At 65.0% G+C, this 25,402-nt stretch overlaps 1 protein-coding gene across 7 annotated transcripts; it reads right to left on the reverse strand.

Annotated features, from left to right (window-relative positions):
* Positions 1-14: 14 nt before the first annotated feature.
* Positions 15-23,912, reverse strand: Hdac5 (histone deacetylase 5). Of its 7 annotated transcripts, XM_087202356.1 has the most exons (28): positions 23,762-23,912; positions 19,881-20,086; positions 15,712-15,783; positions 11,111-11,228; positions 7,477-7,730; positions 7,247-7,391; positions 7,065-7,179; positions 6,810-6,940; positions 6,559-6,705; positions 6,368-6,480; positions 6,139-6,270; positions 5,842-6,064; positions 4,854-5,056; positions 4,390-4,683; positions 3,909-4,074; positions 3,589-3,722; positions 3,317-3,437; positions 3,178-3,227; positions 2,987-3,094; positions 2,629-2,684; positions 2,459-2,546; positions 1,523-1,642; positions 1,341-1,438; positions 1,118-1,236; positions 622-755; positions 462-546; positions 208-370; positions 15-124 (listed from the first exon to the last, which is right to left on the reverse strand). In XM_087202356.1, exons 3-28 carry the CDS (start codon positions 15,781-15,783, stop codon positions 85-87), a joined length of 3,429 nt encoding a protein of 1,142 aa, XP_087058482.1. In that variant the 5' UTR covers positions 19,881-20,086; positions 23,762-23,912; the 3' UTR covers positions 15-84. The 7 variants fall into 7 exon arrangements, with proteins under 7 accessions (XP_087058482.1, XP_087058480.1, XP_004859298.2 ...); XM_087202354.1 differs by lacking the exon at positions 11,111-11,228 and having other exon boundaries at positions 7,247-7,388; XM_004859241.4 differs by lacking the exon at positions 11,111-11,228.
* Positions 23,913-25,402: the final 1,490 nt, after the last annotated feature.

Here is a 25,402-nt window from a genome sequence, read left to right on the forward strand (position 1 = left end):
CCCACACCACACTGTTTAATGTGTGACTTTTTGTTTTTAATACAAAAAATAAACAAAATCACAATGATGAAGGCCGGGGCGGGGTCACAGGGCGGGCTCCTGCTCCATGGGCTCCTCTGCAGGCCTGTGGGACAGATGGGGCTGAGCAGCTGCGGAGGCGTGAGGCGGGCATGGGCGGCACAGGCAAAGCGGGCGGGCGGCGCTCACCTGGGGCTGTGCTCCCGGGCCGAGGCCTGTGCCTGCTCGGCGCCCACAGACAGCAGTGCCATGGCGCTCACAGTCTCTGCCTCCTCCGCCTCACCTGCCTGTGCCTCCCGCAGGGAGCAGCCCAGGCCGGCTGAGAACCTCTGCACACAGCTCCAGTGTTTGCCTGGGGGCACAGGCAGGGGCAGGGGCGGGTCAGGGCCCCCAGCCCTGGCCCCCAATTCCCACCAGGCTAGGGTCCCCCCTCGTCCACGAACCCTGGATCTCAATGACTTTCTCAAGCGTGGCCACCGCGTTGACGTTGGGCTTCTGCTGCAGCACGGCCTCATCCAAGGGCTGCAACTGGCAGGAGAGAGGGGGCTTGGGCATCAGGACAGGCAACCTGCCTGGGACACCCCGGGCTGGCCCGGCCCTCACCTCCACGCTGAGCAGGGCGGAGACACAGGCCTCAGAGGCATCACAGATGGCGGTCAGGTCATGGCCCCCCTCCAGGGCCAGCACCACCCGGCCCCCCGCCAGCGTCATCAGCTGCCTGGTCAGGTGGCCGAAGCCTTGGAGGGGAGAGGGAAAGCAGAAGGTGAACAGAGAGCGGGCACACTGAAACCCCACCTAAGCAAACCTCAGGGCAGGGGGCTGAGGGGTCTGTCGGAGATGAACACTCAGCGAGGGAATCGCCACCGCCCGGCCAGGCATGGGGCTCGCCTGCCATCCCACCACTTAAGGAGCAGGCAGAGGATCCCTGACAGTTTGAAGCCAGCCTGGGCTACACAGCAAGACCCTGTCTCAAAACTCCAAAAATAAAAATAAAATAAAATAAGGTTCCCAGTCGCCCCCAGCCGCGCAGGGCAGATCCCTGCTGCCCTTCTACAGTGGCCTGCCTTATGCCCCTCCCTCCCCGGCCCCAGCGGCTCACATCTGGCAGTGACAGAGTAGCCACCCAGGGGGGACAAGTGTCCTTCCACAGCGTCGAAGCCAGCAGAGACGAGAACCACGTCGGGCGCGAACTCCTGGGCGATGGGCATGACCACTGTCCTGCAAGCACGCCCTCGGCTGGGACCACGCCCTCGGCGCCTTTGCGGCGAGGCCATGCCTTCTCCCCCCCCCATGCCAGGACCACGCCCACCCCTCGACCCTACCTGAAGGCCGTCAGGTACTCCACGTCACCGATGGGCGGGTCCACGCCACCCGTCCAGGCCACGTTCACGTTGTACCCCACGCCGGGGCCCCCGCCAACCTGGCAGTGGGCAGGAGGGAGGGCAGATGTGACTCTCAGGCGGGGGCCCGGCAACCCAGCCTACCTCCCAGGACCCAGCCGCACCTCCTCGGGGGCCCCAGAGCCCGGGAAGAAGTTGCCGTGGTCGTAGCGGTGCAGCGAGATGTAGAGCACCGAGGGGTCGCTGTAGAAGGCCTGCTGCGTGCCATTGCCGTGGTGGATGTCCTGTGGACGGGACACGCCTGACCTGCCAGCCTCCACTCCAGCTGGGCCGGGCCCACTGCGCCAGGCACACACTATGACGCGGGGCAGCCTGGAGTGCACTGAGGCTGGGGGTCCCACATCCACCATCTTCTCTGTTTCTCTGGGTTCTCGGGAAGGGGCCCCGGTTCCGGTGCCTGCCAGGCAAACGCTCTACCACTCAGCCACATCCCTAGCCCTTTCATAAAATTTTTAATTATTTCAGACAGGGTCTCACTATGTAGTCCAGGCTGGCCTTGTCAAACTCATGGCAATCCTCCTGCCTCAGCCTCCCCAGGAGCTAGGAGTATAGTTGTGTGCCACCATGCCTAGCATTTACATGAATTTTTTTTTTTTTGGTACCGGGCATCAAGCTCCAGTTGTTGTGCTTGCGAAGTTGCGCTTGCGAGGCAGGCGGTGGAACCACTGAGCTAAATCCCTGGCCCCGTTTGTATGAATTTTTAAACCAAAATTGGGCTCTAAAGGTTTTGCCAGTGCTAGGGATTGTTCCTGGCGAGGTCCCCAAGCACAGGGAGCAGAAGAGGGTGCAGCGCCCCCATCTCTGTGGGCTCGGTGGGTGGCTGGTGGGGCTCTCACCCAGACCTTCACTCCCACCACTCGGGGTGGCTGGCTCAGGAGCTAGTGGGTCCCTGACGCCCGTCAGCCCGGGCTCCGGCCTTCTAGCAGCGGCAGTGGCACTGTCGCTAGCGGCTCAGGCTGGAAAGCCCTCCGCTGTGGGGCTGCAGGGGAGGCACCCTGGGGCCTCTCCAACTGGCGGGAGCTGTGGGGTGCAGCGCCTACCCAGTCTACGATGAGGACCTTGCCCACGTTCAGCTTCTGCTGCAGCAGCTTGGCCGTGATGGCTACGGAGTTGAAGAAGCAGAATCCCCTGCGGGCGGGGAGAAGGGCGGGTGTCACCTCGGAACAGCAGGACAGGGCTGCCCAGACAGGACGGCGGGACTGGCACTCACATGGCCGTGGACTGCTCGGCGTGGTGTCCTGGGGGCCGGATGATGGCAAAGCCATTCTGAAAAGGTGCGGGCAGAGAACAAAGGCCGGACACAGGGAAGCAAGGTGGCCAGGGAGGGTGGGCATGGGGACAGGAGCAGAAGCCAGGCAAGGAAGGGGACACGGGTCAGACAGGCACACCGAGCGGAGTGTCAGGGCACCGCACAGGTCCCGAGTGTCAATCCCGGTGCTGGTCCCTGGGTCTCTTAGCCTCTGGCTGTCCAGGGGCTGTCACCACCCTCCTCTGGCCCCCAGGAGCTGAGCTGCAGAGGACAGAGCCTCAGGGAGGGGAGGCCACGCCTGCCACTGTCCCTGCCTCACCTTGAGCTCGCCCACGGCCACCTTGAAGGCCAGCTCCAGCAGGCACCCCACGGCCATGCGCACAGCACTGGAGGAGTGCATCTCATTCCACACAGTGTCGCTGTCCACCTGCAGCGGGCATCGGCTCAGGACGGGTGGGGTGGGCGCCAGCCCTGCCCACCTATCCCCGTGGGCACCTGCAGCCCACTCACCCCAATGCCCCCACAGGGCAGCACGGCGTACATCTTCTGGCTGATGGGGCCTGCGGGGCACAGGGACGGAGCTGCCACATCGCTCCTGCTGGGCCAGCCTGCCACCCAGCCTCCAACCGGGCCCAGGAGCCACCCTCACCGAGCAGCTTCTTGCTGTCCAGCTTCTGCCGGTTGAGCGGGCTTGTCCCATAGAGCAGCGTGTGGAACTCTGAGTGCACCGTCTGGATCTCATCCAGGGTGGCCTTGCGGCCCCGCACCCGCTGCGGGGTGGTGAGAGGCTGCGTGGGGCTCTGCACCTGTGACCCCGAGCCCAGGGGCCCCGGGCCACCCCGGACTCCACCCTGCTTCGGGCCAGAACAGGAGGGCGACAGGCGGGGGGAGCGGGACGTGGGAGCGGGCGCCAGTCCTCACCTCGCACCTCCCCAGCAGGCCCGTCTCCTGCAGCCTCGACCAGATGCTCTGGATGCGGCCAGCGTGCTCAGGGTGGACGTGCGTATTCCCGCACACGCACTGGTGCTTCAGCATGAACGTGTCGTACACCACGCCTGGGCACAGACTGGGTCAGTCGGCGGCCATCCCCAGCCACACGCGCCCAGGGCTGAGCTCCCTCCCTGCCTGGCGCGCATGCCAGGGCACAGACAGACCCTGAGCCCAGTGCGGCGGGCAGAGGGAGCCGCACTGCAGTGCCACCCTGATCAGCCGCAGGAGCAGAGGCCGGAGCAGGCGCTCACCGGTGGTGAACAGGTGCTTGGTGGGCGGGTCTGGAGGGCTCTTCACACCCCCTGGCGCAGCAGGTGAGGACTGGGTGCGGCCCAGGGCCTGGTGGGGCACGGCGGCCAGGCTGAGGGGTGCCTGGTACACGTGCAGGGGTGGCAGCTGCTGGGCATCTGTGAACAGCTGGGGCGAGGGGTGGGGGTGAGGCAGGTGATGAGGGGCAGGTGCCCCAACCCCACACTGCCCGGAGGCCCAGGCCCGCAGGGCTCCTGGGGACAGGCCCGCCGCCTGCCTGCCTGTGCACATCCCCGGAGGGACCGTGAGTCAGCGAGCAGCTCTGAGGTAAGCAGCGGGGGCGGGGATGAGTCAGGCCGCTGGGCCCTGCGCTGTGAATGGAGCGCTGTAGTAGCAGCAGGCAATGCGTACACACGGCAGCGCAGGACACTGCAGCGCACACGGCACCAGGGCCCCCAAGCTTGGCACGGGGTGGAAGGGCACCTCTGTGTAGCCAGCGCCGGGCTCCTCCAGGTCGGGCCCCTCCTCAGGGCCACTGTCGCCCGCTGGGTCCTGGGCCTGGACGCAGCCGTCCTCCCCGTCCTCCTCCGCCTCCTCCTCCTCCTCCTCCTCCTCCTCCAGGTCCTCCTGGGTGCTCTCGCTCTCCGTGGAGCCCTCCCGGGGCACCGCCAGGGCCCCCTCACCCAGTAGGGCCTCCTGCTGCTCCGTGAGCTCCTCCTCGGTTTCCTCAGGGTGTGTGGTGGGCGGCCTGGGCAGCTCCCCAGTCTTAGTGAGGATCTGGGGGCAGAAGGCAGGGGCACACACCTCTCATCCCAGCACTAGGAGGCCGAGGCAGGAGGACCGCGGTGAGCTCCAGGCCAGCTTGGGCTACATAGCAAGACCCTGTCTCAAAACACCAAGAAACAGAACAGGAAAGCCGCACACGCCCGGCCGCCACCGCCCGGTACCTTGCCCAGCTGCAGCTGCTGCTGCTTTTGCCTCTCCAGGAACTGCTGCTGTGTGACGAGCTGCTGCAGGGCCTGGGGGCTCTGCGGTAGCGGCGAGGACTGCGTTCGACTCAGCGGCCGGTGCCGGGGGAGCTTGCCCGCTGTTCGCATGCTGGTGGCCACACGCTCGCCTGTCACCAGGGGTGACTGCCCGTGGATCGGCACTGGGGAGGGGAGGCGCGTGAGCCATCTGTGCTGCACGGGGCCTGGCACCCCAGCCCAGCCCAGCCCCGAGCCCCCCCGGTGCACACAAGGTCCTGGGCCACCACGTGCATGGGCAGCCAGGCAGCGCTGACCAGGCCCCCAACCAGCCCGGGGCCAGGGTGGACGCCCACCCTCCCAGGACCTCGGTGATGCCCACAGGCACCTGAGTGCTGTCCTCCTTTGAGCCACGTGAGCCACAGCTGCCGCCTGTGAGTGGCCACAGAGACCTGGGAACTCAGCCTGTCTACACTGCTCGGCGGACCCCAAAGACTCAGTGTGAAACGGGTAAAATCCCCAGCAGTGACTACAGTCCGTACACAGAGTTAATGTTCTTAATATTACTTATGTACTTATTTACTTCGTTGATTTTTTTGCCAGGGTCTCGCCATGCAGTTCAGACTGACCTTGAACTCACTACATAGCCCAGGCTGGCCTCGAACTCTCAGTGATCTTCCTGCCTCAGCCTCCCAAGATCTGGGACTACAGGTGTGCACCACCACACCAGCCTGAATACAACTTAAATATATGGCATAAAACTAATTCCTTGCCATCCCCTTCCCTTTCCCTTCCCTCCCTTTTTGAGACACAGTGTGTAGCCCAGGCTGCCTGTGAACTCATGGTGACCCTCCTGCCTCAGCCTCCCGAATGCTGGGTGGCATGTCCCACCATGCCTGGCTCTTTCTAACCCCTCCAGCATGGCTGTCCCCACTGAACAGGAACCGGCGGGGTCCCCACGCCCACTCACCTGCGATGAGGGTGCTCTGCTGCCGGGCCTGCTCCAGCAACAGCACGTGCTGCAGCAGGGACGCGTGCCCGTGGGTGCCCACATCACCCTCCAGCGCCACGCCCAGCAGGCAGCCCGGGATGGACGAGGTGCTCGTGAACTTGCCAGTCAGCGGGCCACCCGGCTGCAGCGCCTGGAGGGCCTGCCTCTCGGCCTCCTGCTGCGTGGCCAGCTTCGGGGAGGCCTGGCGGGGTCGGGAGGTGAGAGGAGCCCCACACCCGGCCCTGGGCTGTCGCCCCGTCCGCCCAAGGCTCTCACCGTGAGGTGCGAGTTGGAGACAGTGACTGTGGCCTGCAGCCCGAGGGAGATGTTGGGCAGCGACGGAGACGTGTAGAGGCTGAACTGGCTGGGGGCGGCATCCAGGGCCAGGGCCCGGTGCTGCGGGAGCATCTGAGGAGCGAAGGCAGGCTGAGGGCAGCTGGGGCCTGCGCTGGGCCACAAGGGGCCGTGCGCACCCCGGTCCTGGCCCACGGGCTCGGCGTCCTACCTCGGTGGGGATGTTGGGGACTGAGCCCGCGAAGCCGTTCTCAGCGATGGTGCCGTGGGAGCTGTTGGGAGAGCTGGGGCCGGAGCCGGGCGCGCTGTTACACACGGACGGCGCTGCGGAGAAGCGGCTGTCACTGGGCCTGCCCTGGCCATCCACCCGGCCCCCCAGGATGGGACTGCGGGAGCCCTCACCCCCAGGGCCGGCGCCCGCGATCCCCACGGCTCTCTTCTTGAAAGTGCTGACCACGGCCCCGTCCTTGCGGCGCAGCAGGGGGCTGCTTCTCCGCTCGGCCACCTTCTGCTTTAGCCTCGAGCGCACCTTCAGGTTGGGTTCCGAGGCTGAGGGGCGTGGGGGCTCAGCGTGCTGCCCGGGCCCTGGCCCAGCCCAAGGCCCGCCTCTGCCCGCTGCCCCCGCCCGCCAGTGCAGGCCGCCTCGCACACACCGGTCTTGCGGAGGGGGAAGTCGTCACGGCTGTCGTAGGGCCCCAGGAGAGGCAGCTTGTAGGAGGGAGGCGTCCCAGGGGGGCCGCTCTGGGGAGGGGAGCTCTGGTCCAAAGAAGCATGGTGGGCTCCCCTGGGAGAGGCGGACCAGTCACCCCGCGCCCAGCCCACCGCCGCCCAATTAGGGGTGGTCCCTTGGACACAGGGACAGGGACGGGTCCTGGTGGGCAGAAAGGGGGGGGCCGCCCCAGCATTACCAGCACTTGGGGTGCTGAGGGAGGGAATGGTTGAGGCCGCCTGGCGTGGGCTCCTTCGACTTGGACAGGAGGAACTCCTGCAGCCGCAGCTTCACCTCGGTGCTGGCGATGGCACCTGTGGGTGGGGCCGCTGAGCTGGGCGCCAGCCTGGGCCCCAGCAACCCCACCGCCCCCATCCTTACTCTCTTTGCTCTTCTCCTTGTGGCGCAAGACGAGCAGCTGCTGCTCCAGCCGCTGCCTCTCCAGCTCCTCCTGCCGCTGCTGCTCGCGCTGCCTCTGCTGCTCCAGATCGCGCTGCCGCTGGGCCGCCAGCCTCTCCTGCTGCTGCTGCAGGCAGGCGGAGGGTGGCATGAGCAGACGCGGGCGGCGGGCAGCGGGCAGGGCAGGGCCAGGGCCGCCGCCCCGAGCTCACCTGCAGGTGTTTCTGCAGCTGCGCCTCGTGCTGCCGCGTCAGGTGCGCGTGCTGCTTCTGAAACTCTGCGAACAGGAGCTGTTTCTGCAGCTGCTGCTGTTGCTTCAGGGCCGCCAGCTCCTGTTGCAGCTGCCGCTCCCGCAGCACAGGGTCCGTGGGGTCCACAGGGTCTATGGGCCCGGCCGGCGCCCCCCGCCGCACCCCGGGGCCCACAGCACTGGGCATGGCCCCGGGCAGTGCTGGCTTCACCTCCACTGCGGGCACAAGAGGAAGATGCAGGCCGGGGATGTAGCTCAGTGGTTCCGCCGCCTGCCTCGCAAGCGCAAGGTCCCGAGTTTGATCCCCGGTACCAAAAAAAAAAAAACCAAACAAACAAGAGGAAAATGTTCAGTGGGCACCAGGCAGGGCGACCGGGCCCCGAGTGCAGCATGGGCATCAGGACACGTGCCGGACACTGCCATCCACCCAGTGAGGAGACTGCACCCGGGACTTGGGGAGGGAGGCGTGCGAGGGGTGCACAGCTGGGGGCACAGCGCTGCTGGGCAAGTGCAGGCCCCGGGCTCTGGCCCCAGCACTCGGGAGCCTCAGGCGGGAGGGAGGCTGTGAGGTCAGGGCCAGCCTGGGCTAAGACCCTGTCTGAAAAGAGGCTGAAGAGAAGGAAGAGGCGGCAGCCGGGGAGGAGCAGGGGGAGGAGCGCAGTGGCCGGTGGGCAGGGATCGGCCAGACACTGGGCGTGCAGTCACTGCCTGAGCACTGCTGCTGCCCCCCTCACAGACGAGGAAACTGAGGCCTAGAGAACGTGACAGACCCAGCCGAGAGGCTGAAGAACCAGGCTACGAAGACAAACCCTGCGCCTTGCTCACTTTCCTGTGCCTTCTCTGGACCTCACAACGCCACTCCCCTGCCAAAGGCTACAACACCAGACAAACTGAGGCACAGAGGCTGGCTCCAGAGCTGGGGGCACCACCTGCTCACCCCACCCTCTCCACCTCCACTGGCAGGGCAGGGGCAGGAGAGCTGGGATGGAAATGGGGGAAGGGACAGAGGGAGCTGGGAGCCAGCCTAGCTTCCTCTGCTGCATTATCTCTTCTCAACAGTTTTATTGTGATTACCCTGAATACCCCGCTATATAGAGAGCAAGCCAAACAGCAGCTGTGCAGGGGGAGGGGACAGGAAGCAGGGCGAGGAGGCGGCCCTCAGCCCCATCCTGCTGCAGAGGGAGCCAGGGGCGGGTGGGGGATCTCGGGGGTCCCAGGACCTGAGCCCCCACCGCGGACAGCGGGCAGAGATGGTTCAGACCAGGTGGACTCATGTAGGCCGACCTCAACCTCCTGATCCCTGAGCACTGTGCCCTGGTCACCGAACATCACTCGCCCCACAGCCCTGTGGTTGCTAGGGTGACAGGGCAAACACTTCCGCCAGCAAGGAGCCCCAAGCCCAGCCCATCAGGAAGGGCAGGCAGGAAGCTGGCCAGGGAGGAGGAAGTGAGAAGGCAGGACCAGCCCATCTGGTTTCTTTTCCACTTTTCCCAAAGCCAGGCCCCTCTCTCCTCCAACAGTCCAGGAAGCCCACAGGAACGGGAAGGGCTCCGGTGCCAGGCGGCCTGTGGAGCACACAGGACCCCAATCCTGGACAGCTGCAGTGACAGGCCACTTCCCTGCCTGCCAGCTCAGGGCAGGACAGGAGCCAGAGTGTCATCTAGGCAGGCGGGGCTGAGGAACCCCAGGCGGCGGGTGCGTGTGTGTGTGTGTGTGTGTGTGTGTGTGTGTGTGTGTGTGTGTGTGTGTGTCTGGGGAGCCTGACTGGTGTCTGCCTCCAACAAATGCTGCTCCCAGAGGCGGCTGGCACATTCCTCAGTGGTTTCCCGTCAGCCATGCTGACGACTCTGAGGCCACCAGGCCAGAGCCACATCTGCAGGAGTGGCCAGATGTGCCCAGGAGGGTGGAGCCTTCTGCGCACACTCAAGCACACACCCCCTCAGTCCCCGCCCACAGCCCCTGAAATTGGCCCTTCGGGGAAGCAGCCCTCATCCAGATGAAACTCGGGCATCCAGAGAGGACCCGGGCAGGCTGCAGGGCTCTCTCTAGGCAAGCCACTTGCCCAGGGAAGGGCAGGGGTCCAAGCGCTCCTGGCTCCCAACAGATAACCCACTCGGGCTGGAACCCAGGCCAGAGGGCTGCCTTCCCTCGCATGCAGCTCAGACATAGGATCTCCCTCAGCCGCTGCCCTGAGCTGCCTGGCTGTGCCGTGTGGGACCCACAACCCCACTGGCAGCTGGAGGATGGACAGGCCTCCTCACAGCCCTGCTCCCAGCAGGTGGGAGCCCGGGCAGTGGAGGGTTTGATTTGCAGCAGCTCAGAATACACCAGGGCTCTGCCAGGTGGCAACCTGGCTCTGCCCAGATTGGCAGGGGCCATGGCTGTGCAGCTGGACTCCAGAAGGAAGAGGCAGGCCTGGAGACCCCAGAATGTTGTCCGCAGTGCACAGAGCCCAGGGCCTAGCTGGCCAGGGCATCCTGGAGGGTCGGTGCCCTCAGCCCACTTGGCACGAGTGGAACAGGTGGCAGCAGCTGCCACCAAACCGAGCCCCTGGCAGGGAAGTGGGGGGTAGGAGGCTGGGCAGAGGGGTGCTGTTACCCACAGGGGCGAGCTGGATACTCCACGCAGCAAAATGCCCCCGGAAGTCCAGGAGGGGGTCACGGGGGGTGCTCCCCACCCAGCTGCACTGATAGCTCTGAGAACCCAGAAACCAGCTGGTCACAGCGCCCTGTCCTGATGCTGACCCTAACTGCACAGCGGGTGGCTGGGGCTGCAGCTCCATCCAGCGGCCCGTAGGCCCTGAGCTCTGGCTCAGCCAGGGCCCCTATGCCAGCCCAGGGGACAGTAGAGCGGGGGCGCCCCCTCCTGTCCACCCAGTTGGCCTGTCCTCCTCAGGTGCCTCATAAACTTGGTGGGCTCTGGGACAGACTGCTGGGCAGCACAACCGGGGAAGACGGCTCCACAGCAGCACCAACAGCACCAACGGCAGCCCCAGGACCTCGGCCAGCACCGCCCCGGTCTAAAACCATGACCCCATGCGTGGCCTTGGAGAGCAGCTCTGGGCAGCACCTGTGCGCAAGGCTAAACCTCACACCTGCCCGCTGCACGGCCCTCAGAGTCCAGCAGGGGCGGTGCCCAGTGCTCCCTGGACAGCCCTGGGGTGGCTCTGTGTACAGGCCCGCCCAGCCCACTCTGAAGTGTCCTGACCTGGAGCCAGTGGCCTCAGAGGCCCAAGGAGGAGGAGACACGGGTTGGTCTGCTCAGAGTCCTTCGCTGAGAGGCTGGTGCGACGGCCTTTGTGTGCATCCACGCTGCACACTGGGGCACAGGCAAAGACACCTCGCGTCTCAGGGAGATGGCTGTGCCCAGAGCAGCCCAACTGGGAAGAGCGGCGCCCCCACCAAGCAGGCTGGGCCCACCAGAGCCCCAGTCAAGCCCGCTGCAGGCAGCACTCTCCATGCCGGACTGGTTCTGTCCCTAAGAGGGGGAGGCTCCCGCCCATCCCTGCCCCTGCCCGAGGGCACTGGGAGGGAGGCAGGGGCCCAGACGTTCCCACCACCGTGGCTGGTTCCCAGGATCTATTTCTGGGCTCTTACGTGAATAGGGAGGCCGTGGTTGGTGCAACAGGTTCCGCCACAATTCTGACAGCATTCCCCTGTGTGGCCCGTGATGCTCACCAGCGATTTGCCCAACCAAGGAATGGTGAGGCCGGGGCTGGGGTGGAAGTGGGCATGGACAGTGCCACCTGCTGGGCTGCGGTGCCGGGGTCCAGCTCAGAGCCGGGTACCGGGTACCAGCGAGCTACAGCACAGCACCTGCCTCCGGGCTACAGACCAGGCCCGTCCTGGGAAGCGCTCGCTGCTCCATGGGGGCCCTGGCAACACAGGCGCCTGCCTAGAGGCCAGGGAGCATTCCCAGACCCCAAGCAGAATTCCATGGGGCCAACTTCACAGACCCCAGGTGGCTAGGACACTGGGCTCCCTCCTGCGTCCCGAGGCCACGCTGCGACCCTGTCCCCCAAAGCCCCTCCAGGGCCAGGTGCAGCACCTCTGAGGCACCTCACCCGCCTGCTGTCCCCAAGAAGGGCCGCTCTGTCCTCCATGGTGGGGACATGGCACCGCAGCCTGGCACTCGTGCACACGGGCTGCATCCCTGCCCTCGGGACGGCCTTCCCGGGTCCCTTCCCTCCCCCGACCCACACCCTCCTGCTGAGCACCTGGAGGACCTGTGCCCCGTGGTGACACACAGCCACGTGACACTGTCTCCTGAGGACACCAGGGCCTGGAGACGCAACTGTCCCAGCCAGAGGGGCAAACCCTGCCAGGGGCCCCAGGACGGAGGTGGGGGTCGCCAGCCATCCTGGCTCTGCCCTCCCCCACCCGGCTGTGCCATGGAAGAGGAGCCGGGCATGGTGGCGCACGCGTCTAGTCCCAATCCTTGGGAGGCTGAGTCGGGAGGATGACTGTAAGTTCACGGCCAGTCTGGGCTACACTGAGAGCCTGTCTCAAAAACAAAGCAAAGCCAGAAGGGAAATCCAAAGGCTGCTCCTGGATACCCCAAGAGCTGCGGCAGGAGCCCTGCACAGCACCACAGTCACAGAATCTGGACAAGGCAGCTAGCCGACTCTGAACACCAGGGCCCGGGAGCACGGGGCACAAGGGGGCTGGATGCAGGGAGTCCCAGGAGCTGGTGCTGACCCTGATTGTGAACGCTAAGCTGGCCATGGTGGCGCATGCCAGTAATCCCAGCACTCAGGAAGCTGAGGCAGGAGGAACTGCAAGTTCAAGGCCAGCCTAGGCTACAAAAACAAAAAGTCCTGACAGGGCTTTGCAGCCCGGGGGACACACACCGTGAAAAAGCAGGCCAAGTGCCTGTCTGGGAAGGCAGACTCCACCTCCTGGCATTCCCAGGAAACACTGGGAGCTGAGCTGGGTGCTATACAAAGGCACAGGGCCAGCCAACTACCCAGCTGCGGGCTGGGACGCAGGGCTGGTGGGAGACCGGCCTCCACCCACACACAGCCAGCCTGACAGCCAGAGGCACCTGGCCCCTCCGCACCTGCGTGCTGGGGACCAATGGCCTCTCTCCTAGCTAGGCCCTGACACCAGGGCTTCTGGGGGGCCGGGATCGCCAGGGTGGCTGGGCCCACTGCCCCGACTGCACAGGGTGCAAGAAGGGAGCCTTCCTTCCTCCAAGCAGGGCCCGGCCACAGACGACAGTTAGCTAATGCTGGCCGCGCACTCGTGCACACACTCCCTGGAGCATCTGCCAGGACCGGGCCTGACACCCACCGACCCGCATCCCGACTGCCGGCTGTCACAGCTGCATGTGCGAACACAGCGAATCTGATTTCCTGTCTGGCAGCCATGCAGCTGGGAAAGGACAGCTGAGGGCACAAGAACAAGAGGCCCAGGGCGGGGAGCTCAATGCTGCTTCCTCGGGGCCCAAGTCCACACAGGTAGAGACTTCCAAGCGATCCTGCGTATTTAAAGGAAGCGGGACCCCCCCTCAGAACGCCCAGGAGAGCTCCCCAAGGCCAGAGTGGTCCCTGTTCTTTGGGAGCACAAACTGGGCCACAGAGGCAGCCTGCCATGTAAAGTTACACAGGTCATACACTGCACATGGCAGCCAACTGAACCAGGGCAAGTTGGGGCTGGAACCTAACCCACGCTCCAATTGCTAAGCTGTGACACTGGCACAGGGGTACATCCCCCCAGAAGGGCCACCTTTAACAAGGGCCACAAAAGCAGCTTTAACAAGGACCCCACACCAAGATCTGAGTTCAAATCCCAGCTCTGGCTGTGACCTTGCCAAGCCCCCTGACCTCTGTGGTCCTTCTCACTTGGAGACGTGTTACTAACACCCTTCCTACAGGGGATAAGGCAGGGGAGCCCCCAGTACTCCTACACCTGCCACATGGGAAGACTGCTCCCCACCAGGGCTGGCTCCACACCGGCACACCTTGTGTCACACAGAGGGAAAGCCTGGGGCCCATCCGAATCCAGAGCACCTCCCTGCATGGGGACAGAGGTCCTCTGGTGTCTTCTCCCAGGACTGGGGACCAGACTCAGGGCCTCCACACTGACCAATGTCCTAGCTCTTTTTATTCTTTGTTTTATTTTGTGCCAGAGTCTCGCTAAATCGCTGCTAGCCAGGTTGGGCTCTAACTTGGGATCCCCCTGCCTCAGCCTCCCTTCACGCCCTGCACACTACTACCCAGGCATCAGCCAGACCAAGGGCCACAGAGGGGAACCCCGCGTCCAGGTCAAGAGAGCAGCGACTCCTGGGAAGCTCACGGTGAGCTGAGAGCTCAACCCTGCAGACCCCACCATGGCTCCAAGACTCGACTTTCCTCTCAGGAACAGCAGTGTGCCTGGCCCTCCCCGGCAGGACCTGCTGTGCTTCAGTCACCAGAGGGCCAGGCCCCAGAACAGAGCCGGGAACGGCTCCACCCACTGCGGTGTCCATCCAGGTCCCAGGCACCGTGCTTGGCGCTGAGCACTGGCAGCCAGCAGGACAGCAGGTACCCACCCCTTCATCCCAGCACTCAGGAGGCGGAGGCAAGAGGATCACTGTGAGTTCGAGGGCAGCCTGGGCCACACAGTAAGACACTATCTCAGAAAAATCAAAATAACAACAAAAATGTGGCCAAGAGGGCCGGGGATTTAGCTCAGTGGTTCCGCTGCCTGCCTCGAAAGTGCAAGGTCCTGTGTTCAATCCCTGGTAACAAATAATAAAAAAAAAAAAGAAAAATATGACCAAGAGAGCAAAGGCTGCCCTTCAAACTGCCGAAAACCTGCTGCTGGGATGGCGGGGAAGCCCCATGCGGACGGCCCTCTCTCTAACCCTTCGGACCGGGAGCCCGGGACACACATGCTGCCTGCCATCAAGAAGGAATGAGGGCGCTGCCACAGCCACGGGCACCGGGACCCCAAGTCCTGTCGGGACGTGGGACAGGCAAGAAACAGCAGGCTGCCGCCCAGTCCCTCACCACCCTGCTTATCTGGGGTGGGCATTTTTTCTAAGCCAAAGGTTAAAGTGTTTCTATTTGAAACATCTATTTACATTCCAGAGTCCAAAAAAGAAAAAGGAATACAGGCAGCCAAGCCCGGGGCTGTATCTGTCCTGCCGCACGTCACAGGCAGCACTCCGGGCCTCAGGGACATTCCCGCCCTCTCCAGCGCTGGCTGCCGCTGGCTTCTGGTGACTCACGCCTCTTCTCGCCTCGCCAGGAGGGCCGGCTGGCCTCGGGGTAGGGGACAGGGCTGAGGTGCAGGGGGACAGGTCCAGCTCGAGGGGCACAGCTGGGAGGGAGCTCAGGCCAAGCGCTGGGCAGGAGACACAGGGCTGGCGCAGGATGAGGGTGCAGGGACTGAACACCCACTGCCCTCTGGGGGACAAGGCCAGGGTTTGGAGCCAGAGCTGCAGGCTGGATTAGCAGAGAAAAAAGCCAGCCTGCTCAGACCTCCTGGGGCTGGAGACGCCTTGGTAGGTGCAGCAGGGCCCCTGGGGAACCTGAACCCTGCCCAACCTTATCCCGAAGCTCAGAGCCGGGTCTCAGGCACTGGGAGGCTCACAGCCCCCCTCCTGATTCAGAGCCTTGGGCTCCACACCCACACATTCAGAGCTAGGACTCCCCACAGCACGCACACGCGCTCACACATGCGCCAGGCTGCAGCCAGGAGGCCACGCGGGCATGGGCCCAGCACCCCTCCCTGCAGGAAGCATCTTGTGGTGCCGGCCTGGTGGGACAGCTGTGCCAGGAGGGCCTGGTGCTGCCAACAGGTTCCTGGGAGCAGGGAGGAGAGGCTGCTGGGGGGAGCCCACCCCCAAGCAAGTCTGAGAAAGTCCCTGCCGAGAAGGTGCAGGTGAGGGGCCAGCAGGTCACCTGGGCCAGACTGACAGCTCTGCACCCACAGGCCAGGCTGAACCAGGGCCTGGGGGACGGTCACCGAGCCCCTGGCACCCCAGCTGCAGAGACCACAGGTCACCAGCCCAGGGAGCCCCTGCTCAGCAGTGGGTGACCCTCCTGGGGCCGGCAGCCTGGGAAGGAGGAACAGGGTCCCGAGGAGGCGACCTCAGGAGCAGGCATGACCCGATGGCACCATCACCCTGCTCAGCACAGCTTCTAGGAGCGGCCAGGATGGCCCCACCTGAGGGAAGTGAGGGGCAGGTGGCGCAGTGGGTGCTGGCTCACCTGCCACGGGGATGCTGCGCAGTGGTGTCCGCGGCAGGATCTCCAGGGACGGCTCCCGGCCAGCCACGCCATCTGCTGAGAGAGGGGGCTCCGTGTCGTGGGTTGTCTGCAGCACCTCCAGGGGCCCCTGTGCCTTGGGCACCAGCAGCATTCCCGGAGGGGCACGGGGCTGCGGGCGCACGGTGGCTGAGGCTCGGGACTCCCTGGTCACCGTGGGCCCCGAGTGGTGGTGGGGTGCCACATGCAGCCGTCGCTCAGGGACAGCTGGGCAGAAGCCTGAGGGCGTAGAGCTGGGGGCCACGGTCAGGGCCCGGGAGCCCTGTGGCTCAGGGACGGGCAGGGAGCGCGGCGGGCAACGGGCGGCGGGTGGCCCTGAGTCCCCTCCCAGCCCGTGACAGCTCTGGGCCGGCTCCCTGCTCTGAGGAGTGAGCCGCCGGCAGCTGGCAAGAGCCTGAAATAGCAGCTGGGGGAGGGCCTGGCTATAAATAGGTGAGGGCTCGGAGCGCGGGCTGCCAGGAGCCGGCTGGCGGAGGCCCCATGGGGCGGCGTTCCACCCAGGAGGAAGCGCCAGCGAGGGAGGGGACCATCAGGGAAGGGCCTGGGGCCAAGGCTGAGAGCCTGGCCGGCTGGTGGAGGTGGAAGCTGGGCTGGGGACGGGCACAGGCTGGGAGCGCGTGTGGCCAGAGCGGCCCGGTCCACTCTCCTACTTGCCACGGGACGCAAAGGAAGCAGAAGGCTGGGGGCAGGGACACAGGCGTCACCACCTGGCCTAAACTTCCTGCAGCCCCTGCTCTTCCTTTTCATAGACCATTCTCGGCGCCCGGGATGGAGCCGCATGCCTGCTGACCAAGGACTCCGGCACAGAGCTACATCCCCAATCCTTTCTAACACTTTTATGTCGAGCCCAGCATGGCGGCACGTGCCTGTGAGCCCAGCACTCAGGAGGCTAAGGCAGGGAGGATCGCTGTGAGTCTGAGGCCAACTGTTTCAAAATTAAAATAAAATCGAATGTCTGAGACAAGGCTGCCCGACTCCCCCAGTGTCTCCTGAACGGCCCTGCAGGGCTTCCCTCCCTGGGTGGCGAGGCCGGCAGCTCCGCCCTGGACCTGAGCTAGTACAGGGCTGAGCCCGGCACACACGGCACCTCACTTTCCTGCTCGACGACCTTGGGAGAGAGATACAGATGGGGAAACCAAGGCACCGTGTGATCACACTCACCTGAGGTCACACAACTGCCTACACAGCAGGGCTGGGAGATGATCTGTGAGTCCACTCCTCCCACAAGGGCCACACAGGGCTCCTGGGGCCGCTGCCGAGAGTGGCGAGGACCAGGGCCCAGCAGGCACAGCCCTGAGCACTGCGCCTGACGCGCCACGGCCCCCTGACCTCCCCATAGCCTTTAATAGCCAGGTTATTCCTGGTCTACATCCCCTCCTGATGTCGCAGTCGCTATTTTGGGGTCCCCGCTAGGCCTCTCCTTGCCCCTACTGCAGGCACAGAACCAGGGACACCTGTCCTCTCCCCTACACTGACCGCAGCTTCCCACCGGGGGCCTGCAGACAGCGGCCAAGTGAGGACAACGGCAGCCGTGACTGCTGGAGCCCAGCTTCCACCAGCCAGGAGTGGAGGTGGGTCCCTCCTCGAAGGCCCACAGGGACAAGACAGGAGGCGGAGGCAGGCCATCTCTGGGCCTAGACCGGGGAGACAGCATGGGGTGATGGACAGAGACGCAAAGGAGCCAGAAGGTGAGGGGCAGCAGCCCATCCTGCTGGGACTCTACCGCCTGCTCTGGGCACAACTGGGAGGCCCGGCCGGGCCCAACCCACTCCCTCCGCCCCAGGCACAGCAGAGCGCCGAGGAGAGCCAGGCTCCTGGGACAGGCGCAGACCCTGAGCCAGAGCACCAGTGGAGGGAAGATGGACAGTAGCAGGCTGGGGGCACCAGAGGCTGGGGGCTGCCGTGGACTGGAAAGCAGAGTCAGACCTGCCACGCCAGGGCCAACTCCCAGAATGCTCTGGGGCAGCAAAAGGGGTGCCATGGGCAGGGGCAGGGGCAGCCTCTTCCTGACCTTGGTCCTTCCCGCTACAGCCCCCCTCTGCCACCCCAAGTGCCACCCTGTGAACACACGGAGCACTCAGGACAGGGACCCTGCACCCCACCTGGGGCCAGCACGGAGGGCGGCCCTCCCCCCCTCCCCCGAGGCTCTGTGAACTCCTCCTCGGCCCAATTCCTGGGCCGGAGAGGGAGAAGGGATGCTGCTCTGGGGCTGCCCCAGGGTGTGGGGACATCGCCCTGCCACCCAGGGCCCCTCTGCTGCCTCCCGTGCCAGCTCTGTGCCGAGGGCCAAAGCAGGAAAGGCAGGAATGCTGAGCAGGGTCTCCCACAGCACCCAGGGCCGCCCCACCTCCTCCACCCTAACCCTTGGTCCCCAGGAAGGTGGGACAGGTCGGGGAGGGGAGCGGACCCGGCTAGACGAGCCCACGTGCGCCAGGGTGGCCACAGGGACACGGAGGCCAGGAGCCCGGCCGGCCCTCGGCGCTGACCCACTTTCCCTCTCAGGCAGCGCCTGCCCTCGCAGGGCACGGAGGGCGAGCTGGGGCTGGCACATGGACGCCGAGGTTCCTGCCCCACCCTGCACCCGCGCCCCAGTTTCTCCGGCACCAGAGGGGAGGGGCTTCTGCCTCCCTCAGGAAAGGGAAGGAGAGAAAAGCCGAGGTGCTGGGTGGTGCCGGGCAGACGAGCGCCTCCTGCCCACACTGGGGACAGGAACCCAGCCGCCTCCTGCAGGGACCCGCACTGCCCAGGCCGGCCGGCTGGCAGAGACGGGGTAAGCAGGGCTCTCCGACCACCAACCCTGAACCCCAGTCGGCCAATAGCTCCCGGGAAGCAGGTGGCCCTGCCGACGCCCAGGGTGGCCGACCAGGAATGGGGCTGGATGCAGCCCCAGCTGAGGGCTCCGTGACCATCCCGCGTGTCCTTGAGCCCTGGCCGGGAGCTCCCTCCCTGACGCAGCCCTGCGTCCCTGCCTGCTCAGTGTGCCGTGCTGAGACACCCCTGCCTGCCAGCCGGCTCTGCAGCCCAGGGCATGGTCCCCACCCTGAGACTGTGGGCAGGAACCGCTCAGCACCCTCCGTGTGTGCAAGGGCTCTATGGTCGAACCCCGGCCTGAGCCTGGCCTCCGCTCAGTCACTGGGCACCAGACTCCCAGGAGTTCAGGGAAACGCACTACGTGGTGAAGTGTGGCCTAAAACCCAGGCAAATGGCTCACACAAAGTACCCCTCCTGTCCTCCGTCAGAGGGTCCAGGCTGAGACCCCAGCCCAGTCAAAGCAGAAAGGCCAGATTCTCAGCCCAGAGGAGCAGCAGGCAGCAGCCCCAGGCATACCTGACCTGCAGGCCAGCACCCAGCAGAGATGACCAAGGGCCGAGGGGCACCCCAGGCCCCCTGCCCCTGCCAAGCGGGCAGGAGGGAACAGCAGCCGGCATGGAAGACCACCCACCAGCCCCCAGGGGAGCACAGGGGTGCGGGGATGAAGGGGCATCAGAGTGGGCTTCCCTCCTGAGCCGTTTCCCAACCTTTAAAAGAAGGAAACCAGCGTGTACCCTACAGAGGGACTCAGGGTGCAGCGGCCCTGTAGGCTAAGGCTCAGCAAGGTGGACGCCAAGCTCTCCAGCCTGCACAGGAGCCGGCACTGGCCCTCGGCCCCCGGGAACCCCAGGGTCCAGCTCCAGCCACTCAGACACAACCACAGCTGCCCCACGTATGGTGGTCTCTGTCCCAGCCAGGGACTTCTGTGGCAGCGCTAGGCAGAGTCCTAAGGCCAGAGGGGAACGGGAAATCTCCAAGACCCCAAACCTGGACTCTCCCGTGTCCACAAATGGGGGCGGGGGGTCACCTGGGCTCAGCGTAGCGCCAAGACCCTCTCAAACTCCACCCCACTCCCAGCCCAATGCCACACACCCAGGCACAGGCATCACCCCCGGCAGCCCAGGCCACTCCGGGTCCCGAGGGCCCCACATTGACAGCGGGCGCAGGCATGTGGCTGGCCTTTGCTTTTCCTTACAGTGCCTCTCCACTCCTGACCCCTCATTTGTTCTGAGAGCTCGGATGCAGCCGTTGGCGGCCAGGCCAGAAGTCACACAGCCCAGCCCACCCAGTGCAGCTCTTACCCGACTCGGTGGGAGAGTTCATGCCGGCTCTGGACCCACAAGACGCCGGTGCGGGGGCTGGGACAGGAGGGGGTGAAGCTGCGGTGGTGCTGAGAGAGACAGACGCCGACAGACGGACGGGACAGGCGTCCAGGAACGCCGTGCCTCTACTGCCCATCCAAGGCCATCCTCCAGGGCACGGTGATCAGACACTCACAGCAGCACCCCTGGGGAGAGATGTGGGTTAGAGCGGACGCAGCGTGTCCGGATGCGAGGGGGCCACCTGCCGGAGCACCGAGGGGCATGTGCAGCGGGTGGCCCTGCTCTGCCCTCTCCCTAGTTGGCGAGGCCCTTGGTACCCAACGGGCAGGAAAAGGCCAAGACCTCAGTGACTGCAGCCAGCCAGGGAAGCCTCACAGATGCCCGAGGTGCTGGGAACACGGCCCCAGGCCAAGCAGAGGCCCAGGGGCTGCTGGCCCTGCCCCTGGAGCTGAAGTTGGGACAGAGCACAGCTTCCTCCCGTGCACCTGACAGGGCACACGTGCTTCTGTCCTCGTCCTGCTCAGCATGGCCAGAGCCCGATCATGAGTCCTCAGATCCACGCCTGGCCTAGGGCTCCAGGGCCCAAGCCCGAGGCCTCTGTGTATCACACAGTTTGTGCCCTTCGAGACAAGGAATGAAACGCCCCTGCTCTGCCTGCCCAGCCTGGGCTGACACCAGAAAGAGGCATGTCTCCCGCATGCCCTGAGACACTCAACGGCCCAGTAGCCACGGAGGACTAAGGCACTGCCAGGCCAACCCTGCCCTGGCTACACCTCAGCCTCAGACACTGGGCTGCAACCACCTGGGCCACCCAGACGTGATCTCACCTGGCCCACACCTGAGGTCACCCCCAAACCCCAAGCATAGGATGGGGGGCGATCCAGGAGGCTGAGCCCACCACAGCCCAACTCCTACAGGATAGGTCCCCAGCACGCCGTTCCAGGAGGCCTGCATGGAGCCCAGGAGGCAGGATGCCCACCACGGAAGACCGGGGTGCCTGTCCCCTGCTCCCCCACAGGCCTGGACATGCACCTGCAGAGGCAGGGTCTGGGGTAAGGACCAGGTGAGGTCAGGGACAGAGGCTGCCAGGACTGGGGCCACCCACATTCAGGAATGCGGCAGGTGGGGCCAGGAGCCCTGGCAGTGCCTGAGTGGGCAGGAGCTCAGCCAGGGCCCACACCAGCCCGGCACCTGGACCGGCTCACACCCTTTCCCGTGGGCTGCGGAGCCCAGGTTCAGAAGTTCCCACAGCTGCCCACGGAAGGTGAAAGGGCCTGGCCCATCTCCGAAGGAGGTGAATCCACCAAGGGCAGAAGCGCAGGCTTGGCCTCAGCCCACCATCCTCAGCCACCCAACAAGGGAGGAGCAGAGTAATGCACTGGCCTGGGCCCGGGCAACCTCCTACAGGGAGTGTCGGCCACTGAGCGGGGCCACTGACTGGCCAGGGCTCCCGGACGCAAAGCCACACACAGCCTGTCCCTGGTGGGAAGGACCAGGAGGGCGCAGACTCCAGTCTGGGGTGTAACAGGAGGCGAAGAGACCTGGGTGGCCCATGCCTGCCTCCACAGAGTACGCATTACGTGACACATTGGGTCTCAGTGGGCAGTGGGGCGGGAGTGTGTGGCTCCCAGGGGACCCACCACGGGCCGCCAAGCCAGGGAGCAACACGGAGGGGGCTCCGAGGCCCTAAGCAGCAGACCCCGGGCCCACACCAGGTCTGTTTCCTCAGCCTGCTGGCCAGCCTGTTCTTACCCCACTGGGTCCCGGACCCAGACCCACCTCCCACCAGGAAGGTGGGACCAGGAGGGCCATGGGAACCTGGCTGCATCTCGCCCTGCAGCTCTCATGAACGGGGTGGAGACGCCCCACCCATTCACGAGCAAAGAGAGCCTGGCATGCTGGGGAGGAGCACTGCAACACACGGGCCGGCCTTTGCCAGCGACCCCGCAGGAGCCTGGTCCCTCAAACGGCTTGCTGGGACTTCCGGGCCCAGCTTCCCTGGAGGCCAGTCAAGCCTGGGCCTGGCCAACCAGCCATTCCCAGCACCCAGTTCTGCCCTAGGGGCAGCGAACACCGGTGCCCAGGCCAGCACCGTGGCCACGCAGGCTGGATGGGGAACGCAGTGCCTAGACAGCCCCCAGGGCCCTGAGGCTTCTCGCCCAGGCCCCTCCAGGCCAGGCCACGGCCGACCACTTCACTAGCCAGGGCTGCCCCCAAGTGAGCCACACGAGAGCCCCCAGAGCCTCAGAGCCACCCAGGCCCCGAACAGGGAAAGGGGGAGGGCCACAAGCGAGAAAAAAGGCACCAGGCTGACAAATTCATTCCCGCAATCAGCCCATTTCTGTTTGTCTGCTCAGACGCAGCTCCAGGCATCTGCACGAGCCAGATGGAGGAGGCTGCTATTTCGAGAAGGGGGGAGGGCAGAAGACAGGTCTGTGTACCCTGGAACCCCAGGCCGCCGAAGCCCCCTCCCCAGCACTGCCAGACAGGCTTCCCATTCAAGACTAGGGGCCTGATGGGGGGGGGGGGAACGGGACCGGAGAAGAAAGGCAGAGAACGTTTAATCAGCCCGACTGGGCTACAACAGGCCCCGTGCGGGCTGCAGCAGGTTTTCATTCATGAGCCACAGTTCGGGGATGCCAGGAACCACCCCCCCCCCGCCCTCCCCTCCCACCGGAGCTCGTCCCTGCAGGCTGGCGGGTGCGGGGTGGTGTTCCAGACAGCCCTCCTCCCGAGATGCGAGTAGGAAGAATTAATTATTAAAGAGCAGCTGGTACTGAGCACTGCCCCTAGCTCCCAGGCCGGCCCCTCCCCCGCCACGCAGAAACACAAGTGACCCGGCTGGCCCGTTCCTCCCGCACAAGCAAGACGCGCCCGCACCGGGAGAAGGGGGCCGAGCTGTGTCTGCAGCTCCTGGGGTGGGTAGGGCACGTGACACGGTTCCCCTCCAGTTCTAGGATCCAGCCGAAGTAGGGGCGCACTGGTACAGGGGAGGCTGCCTGGAGGGACGTCTCCCACCACTCCCCAGGTGCGTGCTCCTGAGACCCGGCTCTCCCTGGTCCCGGCCTGTGTGCGAACCCCGGAAGGGGGCACCTGGGCCCTCTCTAAGTCCTAGAGCCCCACCCGCCTAAGAGTTGGCCCGCCGAGGGAAGAGGGCAAACGGGGCTCGGGGAGGCACACGGGGTCGCCAGGCTCCGCGCTTAAGGGAAGAGAGAAAAGGACCGAGACGCCTGCGGCCGGCGCGGCCGCCCTGGCCCCAGGCCCGCATTTCAGCAGCCACACGGCTCAGGTCCCGGTACCCGGCCGTGGGAGACTCGGATCCTCCCGTCTACACCCTGAGGCCCTGAAAGACCACGGGACAAGCCGCGCCCCAGGACGGATCTCGCGGGCAGCGCGGCCGGGGTCCCCGCGGCCCGGGCTCCTGGCCGCCACCGGTCTCCTTTTGTTCCCGTGACCTGCACCCCCGCCCTCCCGGGGACCCACCGGCCCCCACGGCCGCCCCGCAGCCAGCTCCAGAGCAAGTCCCAGGCCCCTCACAACCCCCAGCGCCGCAGCTGCAGGCGCCGCCGACTCCGGGGCACCGGCTCCTGGGGGCGGAGGCCGGAGGGCGCGGGTCCCCACCCGGCAGCGCCCGCCTCCTGCGCTCCGGCTGGGTCCGCGCTGCCCCACACCAGGCCCAGGCAGGCAGGAGGGGCCGCGGACCCCAGCGAGCGGCGGCGGGCGGCTTGGGGCGCGGGAGGCGGGCGCGCGGCTCCACCCAGGCCGGGCCTGCTCGGCGGGGCCACGGAGGACGGAGACGGGGCGCGGGCGGGGCCTGCGCGGCCGCCCGGTCAGGGGTCAGGGGGCTCCGGGCCGCTCACCCCCGGCGGCTGGCGCTCCGGGCGCGCGGGCGGCCGCGGCAGCAGTGGCGGCGACAGCGGCGACGGCGACCCCTCGACAGCTCCTCCATCTTCGCGGCGCTCAGGCTGCGCTCGCCGCCGCCACCAACAACAACATTCGGCGACGTCACTGCGTCACGTGACCGCGCCGCGCTAAAAATAGCGCCCCCGCGCCCCGCCCCGCCCGCCTTTTAAAGGGCCCGAGCGGCCGGGACGGGACGGGACCCCGCGGGCCTCAACGTCCCGCAGCGGGACACCGACAGGAGCGCATCCCGAAGACACAAATGCGCTGTGCTCCAGAACCACAGGGGAGATTGCGGGTAGTGTCACCAAACGTTTTCAACAACCCACTCCCTTTGGGGGGGGGGGCTGGACGTGGGACCCACCCTGACACTGAAGGGACTCAGTTCCAGTCTTGTTTTGTTTTTGGTACCGGGGATCGAACTTGGGTCCTTGATCTTGCGACTCAGTTCCAGTCTGCAGAGCAGCTTAGTGCGCTTGAGGCCTGGGGCTCGACACCCAGGGTTAAAAAAAAATTATGCGGATTTACCTAGAAGGTGCGGGTGATCTGTTATACATCAACAGTCCGAAATGCAGCTAAGCCGGTATGGTGGTGCTTGCCCGTCATCCTAGCACTGGGGAGGCTGAAGCAAGAGTTCTAGGCTAGCCTTGACTACATGGCAAGACCCTGTCTTTAAAAAAAAAAAAAAACAAAGAAGAGCTGGGGATTTAGCTCAGTGTTTCCACCGCCTGCCTTGAAGGCGCAGGGTCCTGAGTTCAATCCCCAGTACCAAAAAAAAAAAAAAAAAGAATCCAGCTAGGGCCCAGCACGATGGCACTGGGGGTAATCCCACCATGGGAAGCTGAGGCAGAACCACCTCGAATTTGAAGCCAGTCAGGACTACAAAGCAAGACCCTATCTCAAAAAACAGAAGGAGCTAGGCATGGTGCCACACACCTGTAATCCCAGCATGCAGGAGGCTGAGGCAGGAGGATCACTGAGAGTTCAAGGCCAGCCTGGGGAACGTAGTGAGTTCAGGGCCAGCCTGAACTACAAAGGGAGACCCTGCCTCAAAAAACCAAAAAAAAAAAGGAAAGAAAAGAAGCCAGGCATGTTGGTGCAGGCCTGTGATCCCAGGACTCTGGGAGGCTGAGGCGGGAAGATGGCAAATTAGAGCCCAGCCTGGACAACCTCAGGACTGGGCAAAACAGACTGTGTCTCAAAAAAGGGCTGGTGGCCGGAGATTTAGCTCAGTGATTCTGCCACCTGCCTCACAACTGAAAGGACCCAAGTTCGATCCCTGGTACCAAAAAGAAAAAAAACAAAAAAGGGCTGGCGATGTGGCTCAGTGCAAAGGCCCTGAGTTCAATCCCCAGCACCAAAAAGAAAGAGAAAGGGAAGAGAAATCCAACAAGTATTATTGAATCGGGCCAATATTGTAAACAACACATTAGATTCATATCCTGGGTCTGCATATATATGCATATAAAAAGCCCTGAAAAGGGCCAGGGATGTAGCTCAGTGGTTCCGCCACCTGCCTTGCAAGCGGAAGGATCCAAGTTCGATCCCCGGTACCAAAAAAAAAAAAAAAAAAGCCCTGAAAAATAAATGCCAATATGTTT

Source organism: Heterocephalus glaber, unplaced genomic scaffold, assembly GCF_053883595.1.
Source record: "Heterocephalus glaber isolate CG9 unplaced genomic scaffold, H.glaber_assembly_v1.0 deba00001773, whole genome shotgun sequence".
Taxonomy (NCBI): Eukaryota; Metazoa; Chordata; class Mammalia; order Rodentia; family Bathyergidae; genus Heterocephalus; species Heterocephalus glaber.